The sequence below is a fragment of the Erythrolamprus reginae genome, chromosome 6, assembly GCF_031021105.1.
Source record: "Erythrolamprus reginae isolate rEryReg1 chromosome 6, rEryReg1.hap1, whole genome shotgun sequence".
NCBI lineage: Eukaryota > Metazoa > Chordata > Lepidosauria > Squamata > Dipsadidae > Erythrolamprus > Erythrolamprus reginae.
The window spans coordinates 81179980-81195341 of record NC_091955.1 but is presented as its reverse complement, the minus strand read 5'-3'; the positions used below and the strand labels follow the sequence as shown (position 1 = coordinate 81195341).

The window sequence follows — 15362 nt, the reverse complement described above, 5'->3', positions numbered from 1 at the left end:
CCCACTTCATACAAGTCTAATAAATACAAGTCTAATAAATTATTGTTATTATTATTAATGGAGCAAAAGATGACCAAACTTCTGCAGATTTGTACTTAGGCTCATCATTTTTGTGCAGATTCCTACCACTGCTTTATGACTACTATATTCCTCAAAAATCCTAAAAAGGCATGAAGAGAGCACCATAAACGTCTAATCATAGACAAACAATGCCATTATTATTACATTCTGGCCATACTCTATCCATAGGAATTGACAGAAATTTGCATAACTTTTCCTCCTTCAATTTCCTCCTATAAATGTGAGATCAATCAGAAAGCGACTGGCCTAAAATTATTCTGGACACTTTTGTGGCTTAAAGCATTTAAAAGTGTGTTTTCCTAAACCTAATCCAAACACCTTAAACTAAACCATAGTGCAACACTTGAGATTCATTTTCTTTGAATCTAAAATTAAAGCATTTGGCACAGACACTATAACAACAGACCACATATCTGTGAAGCTTCTTTTACTATCTTACAATAATAAAAAAAAAAACATTTTTAATGAAGTTTGAATTTATATTTATTAAATGAAAATGTTGATTGCTGAGACTATGACGCTTCCAATACTATTAAATTTTTATTTGATGAAACATTTTATCTAAATAGTCATAGTCCAGCAAGTCTTGGAGAGAGCACATTAGATATGGTACATTGGAAACAGATCTTGAACTTTCTAAAGTTTTACGTTTTCAATCAACATACTTTATTGCAGTCCATACTCTGTAATTTCAAAATATGTTTTCTCATTACTGTATATTACTTTTATATCATAAAATGCGAGGCCTGTACCGAAATGGAGCTTTGGATCGACACACAGAGCTGAGAGGCTGGAGAGGAGACAGCTTGTTAGATCTTCACATGGTAAGTGACCTGGCGCAGGTTGGGTAGGTGGGGAAAGCAATTGTGGGGAGCATGCGATATTTCAGTGGACCAGGGAAGCCTTGAGTGGTCTTAGGCAGGCAACCTGTTCCGTTACTAGCCCCTACACACAGCCGTCCCCATCCTGAACTACCTCAAGTGCACTTAATGAACCGTGCTTTCAATTAAAAAATGTGTGGGCGAAAGGAGGAACTAATCATGTTCAAGGTATGAGATTCACTCTTACGAATCCTCAGCTTATGAAGCAGGCTCCATTCCATTCGTAACTCAAGGGCTACGTGTAATAAAATCATACTATTAGAGTCTGGTATCCTTGCGATAAACGGGCAAATGTTTGATGGTGTTAAATATATCATTGCAGGATGAATTACTGTTATTAATATGGGCCACATAACACACTGAACAGTTTACTTTACAAAATAAAAACTGAAAGAAAATAACTGAAAATATTCTGATCATCCCTGCTACCTAGTATTTGTGGGACTTCCAATTAATACAGAAAAATTGGTTTAAAAAGTGCCGACAAACCAGAAAATATTTGTGAAAAATAATGGGAAGGAAAGTAACATTTGAAATTTAACCTAAACTAATCTAACCACAATCTCTGTGGTATCTGGAATCCTAGATGTCTAAAATTTATCAAATGCATTTCTAGCAAGAATTTCAAGAGGTTTTGAAGATTTAAAAATCCTCAAAGCACCAATCTAAGTCAACAGATAATCATAAGTTATTTCAAAAAATGAGTTCACTTTTACTTGGAAATGTAGCCTATCTGCTTGCAAATGGCCAAATCAGAAATCTTTATCTTTAATCTTTAATTCCCTAAGAAACCATGTTACCAACTTCAAAGCAATTCAACCAATTCCATCCTGAAATTTAATGCAATTCAAACTAAATGAACACAATATGGTTAAAGCTTTAATTTGAATTGAAAATGTATAATGTGCAAAGCACAGACCCCAACCTATATTTCTACTCTTTTAACAAAGATATATTTATGCAGATGTTGTCTCTGATGTGCTAGAAATAAGTTATTGGGTTTTCAGTGATGTCTCCTTTGAGTCAAATGGAAGTAATGCTGACTTCACAAAGATGTCTTGGGAATTTCTGTCTGTCTTCAGGAATTATTTTTAATTTCCCAGTCTTGCTTACAGCCTTGATACAAGCCCATCTTAGCTTGAAAGTCCAGACAAGGTCAATCATGTAATTTATTATTTAAATGTATACATTACCTATTTCATTGACAGGCTCTGCTTTTGATAACTGTTTGGGTTTTTCAAGTATTTCTTCTTTCAATTCCTCTTGTTCTGGTTTGTTGCAAGGGGTAGGAATGTTTTCAAAATATCCAGAATCTATCAGTTTCAATAACAAATCCTTCAGATGTTTATCTAAAAGAAAAGGTGAACAATGTTGAATGATATTCCTAAAATGTTTTAAAACTCTGGCTAGCAGAAACCACTCATCTTAAAAGATAAATATTTTATGTTAGTGTTAGTATTTTGCAGTTACCTAAATCAGGATTTCCCCAATAGTAGTATCCCCACTCACACCCTATACAGACAAATGCTAAGCTGGGATTTTCAAATCACGTTTTGCTGAACAGTGATCTACTTTCCAATGATGGGTGGATTTTCACATGTTAAACAAAAAGCAAATAAGCCATATTATAAATTGACAAAATGTGGGATTCAGTGTTAAGCCAAAGGAGAACACAAATTAACAGAGAAAATCCTTATATATCCCATGACCATGGTCTCAAGAAAATAAACTTTATTGCTTCACAAATTAAATGTCCTATCTACCGCACATGATTTATAGATGTTAAAATTGATATAAACCACAGGTACTGATGATACTACAGTACTACTGAATCCCACGATTCTAATATGGTCTTCTCTTTTTATGTCTAGCTGATTACCCGGAGTTGCCTGGGTATTTATGTATCCCAATCTTGTATTAGACAGGAAAAGGAATGAGTTATACCTATAGTGTGAAATCAAACCTATTTTATTTACAGGATTTTAAAAGTATAAGGACCTTGTTCAAATCCCAGCTCCGGAACCTGTGGACAGCTGGGGGCAGGGGTGAAATATATCCCGGTTCGGATGTGCCTGCCAGTGGTCGGAGAGGCGGTAGTGACGGCAGCGCAAGGCTTCAGCCACCTATTGCCATTTGGGTTCCTTTATCCTCTAACACATATGCAAAGTGTTCTGAGCATGTGCAGAGGGTAAAAGAACCCAAATGGCAGCATCCAGGTAGATGGGCAAAACCTTGCGCTGCCGTCGCTATACTGGCTCCCTGACCACCAGGAAGCATTATTATTATTATTTATTATTATTTATTAGATTTGTATGCCGCCCCTCTCCGTAGACTCGGGGCGGCTTACAGCAATGATAAAAACAATATATAGTGACAAATCTAATAGTTAGAATCTAAAATAACAATAATACATTTAAAAAGTCTAAAAAACAAGAAACCCCAATATATATTTTTTCAAAAACATACATACAGTCATATCATACACAAAGAACTACATAGGCAGGGGAGATGTTTCAGTTCCCCCACGCCTGACGACAGAGGTGGGTTTTAAGGAGTTTACGAAAAGCGGGCTCCCTTCATAGACCTACTGTGTGAGGGTAAACCTAGGCCTCTTCAGAAAAATGCTGAGCTATAGAACACAACTGTTGTTCCAAAAGGAGTGTTAGTGGTATATTACCTCCATAGTATTTTTTGCCAAATAGTAAGTCAAGTTTGGTTGAAATTACTTGAGGCTTTCCAGAGTGAGACAGACAGACAGACAGACAGACAGACAGACAGACAGACAGGGAAGGAAGGAAGGAAGGAAGGAAGGAAGGAAGGAAGGAAGGAAGGAAGGAAGGAAGGAAGGAAGGAAGGAAGGAAGGAAAATATAGATAGAAGGTAAGATTAAAACCATTGCCCTAGTGGTCAACATTTGTAAGTCTGGCAATGTTCAATTTCAGAGACAACTGAAAGACCAAGCAACGCAGAAATGCCTTATAGACTGAAATAAAAGCTATCTCCGTTTTGCCTTTTACTGTAAATAGTTACATCTCTAAAACTGGATCCCACTATAACAACAGAATCTCTTTTTATTAAGCTACTCACAGGTTGTCCCAACCACGACTTTTTCACTGCCTTCTAGCAGGTCCCAGAAAAAGAGTGATGACTGCTCCATTTGGTCTTCAATGCTTAAAGCAAAAAGAAAGAAACAAAGTTTTCAAAATAATTAGTTTGCAATTAAGTTTTAACTAATAGGTCAGCTTGCTATTTATTGCAAACTAGGATTAGCTGGCAACAGGCTTTTTCTTAATAAAATGAATTCGAACCAAGGTGGCAATTGATATATACGCCATTCCAGCTAAATATGCCAATCCAATTTCCTATGCTGCCACCTCGGTAGGAATGGATACTAAAAAACAAGGTTTATTTTTTTCAGTTTACTAAGAAATAAAACATTTTTGCCTGAAATCTGATTTTGCATTTGATGGCAGTATAATATACTCCAATCTAAGAGAAATTACCGTAACTGAGCCTAAAATGCTACATTTTAAGGAATATCGTCAAAATACATTTTAATAGGGAAATCATGTTCATATTTCTGTAAAATTAGGCACATCAATCGGAATTGTTTGAATATGAATGTGATTGCAAAATGTTACACTACATAGTTCTAGACTTAATAGGTTAAGATAGCATTAGATATTGATAAGCCCCAAATAAGTGATAATAGATCATATATTACTAAAATAAATGTTTCATTTGGTACTATATATAATTCCTTTGTCAAGACAACTGAGTATGCACGGGCACCCTGTGTAAGGTATGTATTATGCCACAATTATGGCCGTTCCCCTCAAACAGGTTTGAAAGGTTAATCAAAATCTACCTGCCCACTAAAATCTACCTGTTGCTCAAGGTGATGCCCATTATACTTGTAGCATGGCAAGCTAAGAGCAAATAACCACTTTGGCTTGCTTGATGCAGTTATGTCATACAAGAGAAGTGAGACAAAAAATATACAAATATTTCATTTTTCTTTGACAAGGAAACATACTATACTGCTCAAAAAATTAAGGGAACACTTAAACAACAGAATATAACTCCAAGTAAATCAAACTTCTGTGAAATAAAACTGTCCACTTAGGAAGCAACACTGGTTGACAATCAATTTCATTTTGTTGTCAGCACATGAGAATATTTCATTCATTCAGATCTAGGATGTGTTCTTGGAGTGTTCCCTTTATTTTTTTTTGAGCAGTGTATTTCAGGGACTACATCCTGAAGGGGCTGCCAAAACTGAATCCAGCAACAAGACAAACCAACAATGGTTTAAACCCAAATTTTCAATTATGCTGTTGCAAGATTTATTTGATTTAAAGGTAAAGTAAGAAAAGTTACCTAACGGTTTCATTTCTTCCTGAACATGTTAATTTTGCAAACTTAATGAGGTAGTCTAATTCTTTAGAAGGCAAGTATATTGCACCATTCAAGCCACTTCTGAAGTCTTTCTGCACATGCTCTTGAGTGAAATTCTGCAGCACATACTGGACCTGCAGTATTGTGCGGAGCTTTTTCTTCTCTGCTTCAAGTTTCAGTAACGTTTCTCTCCGTTGCGCTTTCCGCTGTGCTTTTAGTAGCTGTATCAGTGTGAGGAAGAGATTGGCAGTAAATTAATAAATGGTCTAAACTAGGTGTCTCCAACCTTGGCAAGTTTAAGACTTGTGGACTTTGCTGGCTGAGGAATCCTGGGAGTTGAAGTCCATAAGTCTTAAAGTTGCTAAGGTTGGAGACCCCTGGTCTAAACAATGGACAGACTGAAGCTCAGGAAAATACCTTCAGTCAATGATTATTTATGAGGAACTTCTAGAGTCCCAAATTTCAAGCTTTCAATACTGATGCCTAAAATGCAAGAAATTATGGGCCATATTATGCAGGTTTCTTTTGACTGTTTATAGATACAGGTAGTCCTAGACAATTATGACAATGGAACACAACATTTCTGTTATTAAGTGAGACATTTGTTTAGTGAGTTTTGCCCCATTTTAAGACCTTTCTTGTCCCAGTTGTAAAATGAACCACTGCAGTGGATAAGTTGCTAACATGGCTGTTAAGTGAATCTGGCTTCCCCATTGACTTTGCTTGTCAGAAGGTCCCAAAAGGTGATCACATTACCTTGAGGCACAGCAATATGAACCAGTTGTCAAGCATCTGAATTTTGATCACAAAAGTAACTGTGAAAAACGGTCACAAGTCACATTTTCCAAAGCCGTTGTAACTTTGAACAGTCACCAAACAAACTGTCATAAGTCAAGGACTACCTGCACAACAAAACATCCTACATATTGTGACTGGTGAGAAGCAGCTTCTCTGTCATGGAAGAGGAATAATTCAAGTCTACGATTATCATAGCAATGGGGGGGGGGGGGGTTGGATAGAAATCTATGCAATTCTTTACACATGTTCTAATGCAGTGTTTTTCAACCAGTGTGCCGTGGCACACTAGTGTGCTGCGAGACATGGTCAGGTGTGCCGCGAAGCTCAGAGAGAGAAAGAAAACAAGAGAAAGAAAGAGCAAGAGAGAAAGAAAGCAAGCAAGAGAGAGAAAGAAAGCAAGAGAAAGAGAACAAGAGAGAAAGAAAGTAAGAGAGAGAGCAAGAAAGAAAGAAAGCAAGAGAGAGGGAGAGGGAGGGAAGGTGGGAGAGAGAAAGACATAGAGGGAGGTAGGGAGAAAGAGAGAAAGAGCAAAAAAGAGGAAAGAAGGAAGAGAGAAAAAAGAGGGAGAGGGAGAGAGAAATAGAGCGAAAGGGAGGAAGAGAGAGAATTTTTTTGTCCAAACTTTTTTTAGGCCCCCCCCCCCCCAATGTGCCCCATGGTTTTGTAAATGTAAAAAATGTGCCGCGGCTCAAAAAAGGTTGAAAATCACTGTTCTAATGAGTCAACTTAATTATCTAATAACACAAATATATGCTCTACTCACCTCTTGACTTAGTCCAGAAAATGTCTTCTGAAGTTCTTTAGCAAACTCCAGGTTATGTATAACTTCTTCATATTTTTCAACAGCTTCCTGCAATTAGTCAGTTTTAATTCATTTAAAAATGCATCTAGATTTACTGAGATGGGTCTTGAAGCACCTCAAATAAAATAAATGTATGGCATCTTTGGGTGGATTAAAATACTAACTTGATTTTACTCTGCAAAGTGCACATATTGAAACCAAATGTTTTCTGCCCCTGGGTTACACTTAAAATGAAACACAAGTGGAAAAATCAGCCAATATTATTTGGTCAAGGTTTGTTTGTTTGTAGAGCATTCTGGCTAATTTTAAACAAGCATTCTATTTTTCATGTGGATCAGAAAAAATATTCTTCACATTTTGATTTGGGCAAAAAATGTTTTTTTTAATCAATAAGGTTTCCACATGTTAAAATGTTGAAAAAAAACCTCAGGAGTTATGACATTTTCAACGTGAAAGATGACTTTGGTTTATTTTTGTAAAAATAAACTTAAAAGGAAGCTTAAGCAACATTTTAAGAATTATTATACTTGTGACTATTCAAATAAAAGATTGTGGAAAGATACTCACATGAATATAGGAATAATTGTAAACACAACATTAAGAGTATACACCACATATAAAATTTATAAATAACTTTATAATATAAAATATTCTTAGGTAAAGCCAAAAAGTATTAAAAAGTTCTAAAATATTAAAAACTAACTACCATTATAATGCAGTTTAACATAATTATTTCTATTTGTAGTATGGTAGATATCACCAAGGGATCTCTAAATGCATCTGAATTCCTACAATATTTGATTTCCTTAATTCTTTATTTTGAACAATGCATGATTATTACGCTAGCAATCCTAATTTATTTCTTTAGAAGTTCCTGCAATTTAAACGCCACTCAAAAAAATCTTTAGCACAAGTTTCCTTTCATCAAAACATTAATTCTGTCTCCCATGGAATCCTCCAAATGTCATCACATTTGATTACAGGTTATAAAATATGCATTATGGTACTATTCAAAAAATCACAGCAATTGATTTTGCTAATACAGTATATACAGATTAAACAACTTTATTCAAGTATGTTAAATTTTGAAATCTTTTGTAACACTCAGAAACATAGGTACTCAGACAATGCTGCAGGAAACAAGAGAAGGCTGTAAAGAGTAGATGAGACAAGTCCATTCCACTGACAATGTCCCCAGCTCTTATGTCGAAGTATTATAAACTATGTTTTTCACAAACTTGCTAAGTTAAAATGTTGTTTGGCTAGTTTGTTGATTAGCATGTTGTTTGAACCCAGTACTACTACTTTAAATAGACCGGTGATGGTGAACCTTTTTTCCCTCGGGTGCCAAGTGTGGGTGTGCGCTATCACGCATGTGCGAGTGCCCCACCCATAATTCAATGCTTGGGGTGGGCGAAAATAGTTTCCCCTGCCCCCTGGAGGCCTTCTGGAGCCTGGAAATGGCCTGTTTCCCAACTTCTGGTGGGCCCAGTAGGCTCGTATTTTGCCCTCCCCAGGCTCCAAAGGTTTCCCTGGAGCTGGGGGAAGGTAAACCCCCCCCAGGCTCTCTGGAAGCCAAAAATGCCCTCCCAGAGCCTCTATGTGAGCCAAAAATCAGCTGGTCATCACACCCATACACGTTGGAGCTGAGCTAGGGCAACGGCTTGCGTGCCAGCAGATATGGCTCTGCATACCACCTGTGGCACCCCTGCTATAGGTTCGCCATCATTGAACTAGATTAATACAACAGGCCAAAGTTAAGTAAATTATAGATTATCAATGGGGTAGGGAACTTGAATGATGCAGTTTCACTGAAAGGAGCACATTTCATTTCTCAGAAGCCTTCTATTCCATTAATATCAAATTTAGCCTAGCTAGCTATACACACATGTGACATTCCCACCAAGTGCCATTTAACTGATCAAGAAAAGAGCAGATATTTTAAAAATATCCATTAAATAGTAAAAAATGAGGTATAAAAACAGAAATCTTACCAACTGATCTTGATTGAGGACTTCCCCCCTTTTTAGCCGATCCCTGTAGTCTTCTAGTTTGAGCTGCAAACACAACAAGTGTGAATAAGTTTTTCCTTCAGAGACAGGCCAAGCTTGAACCACAAAAAAACCATAATTAATTGCAACCTTCATGGCTACCATATACTATGTCATGCTGTTGCAAGGTTAACTTTCAATCTGACATCTCTGGAAAATATACCAGATATTTAAGTACATTGCATTAAGCATCAGTTGAAACAATAAATCAAAAAGTACCCTTTATAATTGATTGCTGCAGTCCAGGCACTATACAGGCAATTGCAAACAGAGCTAATATGACCTAGCATTTCTCTAAACAGAAACTGTTTGAGCACTGTTGATGAATAGAAATGTTAGAGCATCAAAAGCACCATTGTGATTTAGAGATAATACATATTTATTGTTATACAGTTTATACAACTATACAATTTATAGTTATATAGTTATACAAAGGTTACACAACTATAGCCTTTGAACATATTTAAATTCAAATCTCTCACAGCTGTATTGTAAAGCAATCTTTCAGCAGAAAGAAAAAGATTAATGAAGCATGAAGTTATTTCCAGTCAGGCGGGTTTCATTATACCGACAGCACAAAAATGACACAGTAATTCTATGTAACTTAACTTATACTTTTTATTACAAGGGATTGTTGTATAATAAAGGAAACAGTAAAGAAATGAATATGTATGTCATATCTACTTAAAACCCATTACTCTGTAATCACAAAGCTATCTTAAAATTAAATGTAAAGCCCATGTTAATTTTTTTTAAAGCTGCAAATGTCTAAAGTAACTGCCCATACACTTATTCTGGACCAATGGACAGAGCAAATTATTTTTTTAATAATCAGTATAGATTACTTCCCTTGAGCACCTTACTTTCCAAATCTATAAAGGAAGACATAGTCATGAAGACATAGTCATGAATCCCAGCGACCGGTTAGGTCCCACAGAGTTGGCCTTCTCCAGGTCCGTCACTTGGCAGGACGTAGGGAAAGTCTTCTCTGTGGGAGTCGCGGACCTCTGGAATCAGGTCCCCCCGGAGATTCATGTTGCCCCCACCCTCACCACCTTCTGTAAGAGTTTAAAGACTCACATATGCCACCAAGCTTGGGATCATTAGACTCTACTCCCCTGGCCAATGAATATATATATATAGCAAGCTTGCTGAATGGGATATGTGCATGTTAATAGGCTTTTTAGTTTCTTTTTAAAATTAAAACTCTTAATTTTAACTTATTTTTATCTCGATGTATACTATTTTTTATATGTTGTGGCCACCCCGAATCTTCGGCATATAAATTTAATACATAAATAATATATAAAATAAGCAAAGGCAACTTGTACAGTAATGATCTGTCAGTATTACTTCTTGAACTCTATGAATATAGAAAAATAAACCTACCTTCTTTTTCTCAATATTCCTAATTTTGTGTTTCAAGCAGATAAGTCCATTATCAATGTAAGTCTCGTACGCCTGAGAAGCTGTGGCTGCAGAATTCAAAGCTGCCTGCAGGGGGCTCAGGGGAGGCTGGTTATCCCCTCGAGGACCTTGGGTCACCTGCTGCTTATCTGGCTTCATGCTCCTCTCTTCCCCTTCCTCAGAGTGGCATGAAGGTGAAGGGCGGCGGAGGGGGGACTGGGAAAGTTGCACCATTGAAACAGCTAGGGCTGCAAAGAGACTGGTAACAATTAGCGGTTCCCTCCCTCACAGCGGCTTTACAAGCAAGCGGCACAGATATGCTAGTGCAATCCAGGCAGAGCAGCTGTGTGCCTTCAGCAGAAGTATTATGCCTCCCACACTGCAATGCAAAAAGATGTTTCCAGAACCACAGAACTTTCAAGGAACAACTAGTTTCTCTTTTAAATGTGGAATGCGGGCATCCCTTTACAAATGCTCACGGGTATTTGCTTCCAGTGTTAAAGAATTGCAGACTTTATATTGCAGCGTCCTAGCAGAACCAACATTCCTCACGCTTTAAATTCTTCTAATTTGCTAAGCCAACTTTGCCTACCCCTGCCCTAGTATAATGCTAACAGCCATATATGCTAATTCACACCAAGCCAACCCCCCCCCCAATATAGTTTCATATACATAGAATTCAATTCCAAATTTTAAAGTATTATGTATGTACAGTATATATTATATTTATTGGATTTATATGACAAACATATTGGATTTAAAATCCCAAACAAGTCTGTAGGCTCCTGCCAAACGCACTAAAAACACAGCATCTGGAATGAAATGTTAGCAGCAACCTAGGGAGACAGAGAAAGCAGCAAAACCTCTGTCCTTCCTGTCTTCTAGATGACCAGGGGAAGCATAGAATAATTTCTGCTGACAGCACACAAGGTAAGAAACAAGGCTACACTGCACCAGCACCCCTTGAAATAAAAATGCAAACTTCCAAAAGGGATAGAAGCCCTCTGATGCAGAAGTAAACAGATCCACAATCACTGAATTTAAACATGCCTGGGATAAACATATATCCATCCTAAGATAAAATACAGGAAATAGTATAAGGGCAGACTAGATGGACCATGAGGTCTTTTTTTGCCATCAGTCTTCTACATTTCTATCTTGGGAGTACTTTTGTATATGCATGTGTGTTCCTATGTGCACGCTTCTGGACATATCCAGTGTAAGCGTGTGTGCACCATGTGCTTTTGAAGAATAAAGTCCCATTTTTACAAATGCTATACCAACATCCAGTGGAATGACCAGAGGAATAAAAGGTAAAACAACCAGGATTTTTTTCCCCTTTCCAAAGAGAGATAAGCATAAGAAACAAGAAATAATGTACGGCTCAAAAAAAATAAAGGGAACACTAAAATAATACATCCTAGAGCTAAATGAATGAAATAGTCACATTGAATACTTTGTTCTGTACAAAGTTCAATGTGTACAACAGCATGTGAAATTGACCGTCAATCAGTGCTGCTTCCTGACTGGGCAGTTTGACTTCATAGACGTTTCATTTATTTGGAGTTATATTCTATTGTTCCCTTTATTTTAATTTTTTTTGAGCAGTGTACTTTAAAGAGAATACTTTAAGAAACAACACTTTAAAAGATGTGTAATCCGAGGACCCCAGCTCCACAAAACCTCATCCAGAAAGTGTACTTAGGGACTTGGGAGTCCACTTTCTAGGGATCCTCTCCCAAAGGAGCATCAGCTGCATAGAAACAGAAGATTTTATGCCTCTTTGGCTGGTAAGCTTTTTAAAAAATGTATAGCACTTAGAAACATAGAAGATTGACAGCAGAAAAAAACCCTCATGGTCCATCTAGTCTGCCCTTATACTATTTCCTGTACAGTATTTTATCTTAGGATGGATATATGTTTATTCCAGGCATGTGTAAATTCAGTGACTGTGGATTTACCAACCACATCTGCTGGAAGTTTGTTCCAAGCATCTTCTACTCTTTCAGCATCAGTCTAAATTCCCACCCATGGGGGGGGAACCCGGTGGAGATTCCAAATTCGCAGCCCATCACCCTTTTTATTTATTTATTTGGAAAGCAGGTGAGAGCAAAAAAGAGAAGCCAGGAAAGTTCCATCCCTGTCAGAATGGGGGGGGAGAGGGACCCCCCTTCAGTGCCCGCAGCTTGGCGGGGAACCAGTGACGAGGCAGCGCTGGGTCATCCATCCATCCCTCCGCCGAAAGCCGTCCATGTTGGCGTCCACTCGACATCCCCTTCGTCGAGTGGGGACCGTGACGGGGCTTTCGTCTCCTTTTTCTCCCCTCGACAACCTTCGTTCAAGCCAGGAACACGCGCCCCGCAAGGCTCCGCGACCCGTTGGGCATCGCAGCCCCGAGCGCTCCCTCACACACAAACCCGGTCCCGCCTCTATTACCACCATCAACGACTCACCTCAGCAGCCAAAGCAGCTCAAGCCCAGCCGCCCGCTCGCGTCCCCGCTTTATAAACCCAACGCCCCCGGAGCCGCGAAAGGGGCGGGGCCTCCGCGGGACGGTCAGCCGGCGACTCTCCAATCAGCGGGCCGGCTTCGGCCGCAAGTGGCCCACCCCGGCAACCGCGTGGCCTTCTCCTCCGACGTTCGGGCGGGGGGACTCGCCACGTGACTGGACGGACCGTTAACCGCGGTGGGGGGGGGGAGAGGAATACCGGGTCCTAATGGCGGCTGAGGGAAAATTCGTCGCCGCGGCTCCCCCCAAAGGGTTAGGTTGGCAGACCGAGAGGGAGCCGCTCCCCACAAAGTTAGGTTAGGGGAGGGGGGGGGAAGCATCCTTCGGCCGGATCGCCGCAAGCCGGTTTGAACGAGCGGCTTGCAGAATTAAGAGCGGCGCGTGTCAGAAGGCGATGAGCCGGCAGAACCGTAGTTTTTAAGCGCGTCCGGACGCGTTAAGGCGCGGAAGCCGGCAAAAACGCTTATTCGCCTCGCGCCTCGTGGAAGGAGGCCACATTCAGGGATGCATATGGAGGCGCTAAATTGGCCTTGCGCTAGAAATGAGCAGCCCCCCCACACACCCCCTCTCTTCCCTTACTCGTTCAAAGTTCATATTACCTACAATTTTACAAACCTATAATTGTTTTATCTGTCAGGCTAAGCAACATTTCCCCTCATTGGGACCACCTCCCTCCCTCCCCCCCCCCCCCCCCCCCCATTTCAGCGTGATTCAGTCCTATAGAACAGTGTTTCCCAACCTTGGCAACCTGAAGATATCTGGACTTCAACTCCCAGAGTTCCCCAGCCAGTAAATGCTGGCTGGGGGATTCTGGGAGTTGAAGTCCAGATATTGGGAAACACTGCTCTATAGGACTGTAATCGGATACAAGCCCCCTCTAAAGTTAAATGGCATTTTAGGCTGCCTTTTAAAGTTGCTTGATTTAAGACTGGCAGCTGATTCTAAATACTTTCTATACTTGCCTAAGTTTTTCTGCCACAATCCATACTGAATATTTTATTGAAAAGCAGATAACCAGGGATTAGGGGGTCCTCTAATGAGCTTGACCTTCATTGGTATCTAAATAAAGAGGGTTTTTTTTAAGCATTCCTTTATAAGGTTGGCGAGTCCCTAAGTAAACGTTGGATGAGTTTTTGTGGAGCTGCAGTCCTCTGATTATCTTTTCTTAAAGTATTACAGTATATTTAAAGTACACTGCTCAAAAAAATAAAGGAAACAACAGAATATAACTCCAAGTAAATCAAACTTCTGTGAAAAGGTTCCCAACCCTGCATCTCTAGAACATTTCTGATATAGTCTTGTGCCCTTAAAAATAAAATATGCATATACTGTACATACACACTTCTAAACCCAAGTTTTCACACACACCTGGAATATCTTGTCTCACACCCTGAGGTTGGAAACCCCTGCTTTATACCATTATATTTGGTATTTGTAGGATTGTTATTTTTGCACATAAGATATTTGAAAGGCAAATTTGGTCTTCAGAGAACATGCTCTAAAAAAATTCTAACATGTTCATTTCAAAGACCAACCTGGCAAATATGCTCGTACAGTATTTATATAGATATAAAAGCAAGATACATAGCCACTATAAATAATATTTGAAAATACAAGGATTAAGTCTTCAATATATGTACGCTATGTGCATTCTCCCCAAATTCTATTTTCCAGGATTCATGAATCCATTTTTTTAAATGCTTTATTATTACAAGTTAATTAAAAATTAAAATTTACTTTGAACTTTTTAAGAACAACCAGCCCTTAATCATTTCAGAGGTTGAGTTGAATTAAAGTAATGTAACCAGGAATTAAAAAGCATTTAAATGTGACAGCTTTGTCCCATTTCAATCTTTTTAGGGAATTTAGTTAATTTTTTAAATTGTTAGCCCAGGTGAACATTCCAATTGTTGTAGAAAATATGGTTCTAATTCTTTAAAAAGTCTGATACTTCAGTTTGTACACAACAGTCCATCCCCAGAAACAAATACTTACCCAAGAGCCATGAAATAATTACCCAGATAAGAGATTCCAGCTTTGCAGCAAAATACAAAAGTAGAAAGCTAGGTAAAATTGCTTCTAACTAGCTTCTACCTACCTGCCCAGCCTACATGGTTTTTGCTTGTTTGGAAGCAAATAAGAAAAGAATGGAGGAACCAGCTGAGAGGCGGAGTTAATAAAAGAACAGGGGAGGAAGGGAGGGGTTTTCATGATTAGGTCTCCACTGAGAAGAAGCCGTTTCATTGCTAATCTGCATCTACTTATTTTTTTAAAAAAATTCAGAAGCTGAAGCTGATATAGAGACTTTGCTGAATATTTGTTGCTACAGTCTGAAATATTGGCTTACTAATTGATGCTTTTTCATTGTAAATCTTTGTAAGGAATACTAGTCTAAGTTCTATCTGGTTTAGTAAAATGTGTAGTTTGGTTTAGTG

The 15362-nt window shown here is 38.7% G+C and overlaps 1 protein-coding gene across 40 annotated transcripts in view; it reads right to left on the bottom strand.

Moving 5' to 3' along the window:
• CAPRIN2 (caprin family member 2) overlaps positions 1-15111 on the bottom strand; it is a 45764-nt gene extending 30653 nt beyond the window's left edge. For 13 of the 40 annotated variants that reach the window (XM_070756378.1, XM_070756376.1, XM_070756381.1 and 10 more), the window contains exons 1-7: positions 14923-14948; positions 10401-10677; positions 8955-9017; positions 6922-7008; positions 5343-5581; positions 4050-4132; positions 2156-2311 (exon numbers count right to left, since the gene is read on the bottom strand). In XM_070756378.1, the coding sequence (XP_070612479.1) occupies positions 2156-2311; positions 4050-4132; positions 5343-5581; positions 6922-7008; positions 8955-9017; positions 10401-10677; positions 14923-14933 (916 nt within the window). In that variant the 5' untranslated portion in view covers positions 14934-14948. Of the gene's footprint in view, positions 1-2155; positions 2312-4049; positions 4133-5342; positions 5582-6921; positions 7009-8954; positions 9018-10400; positions 10678-12871; positions 12943-14922 lie in introns of those variants that run through there. The other 27 variants (XM_070756397.1, XM_070756401.1, XM_070756403.1 and 24 more) reach the window with 12 other exon arrangements.
• Positions 15112-15362: the final 251 nt, after the last annotated feature.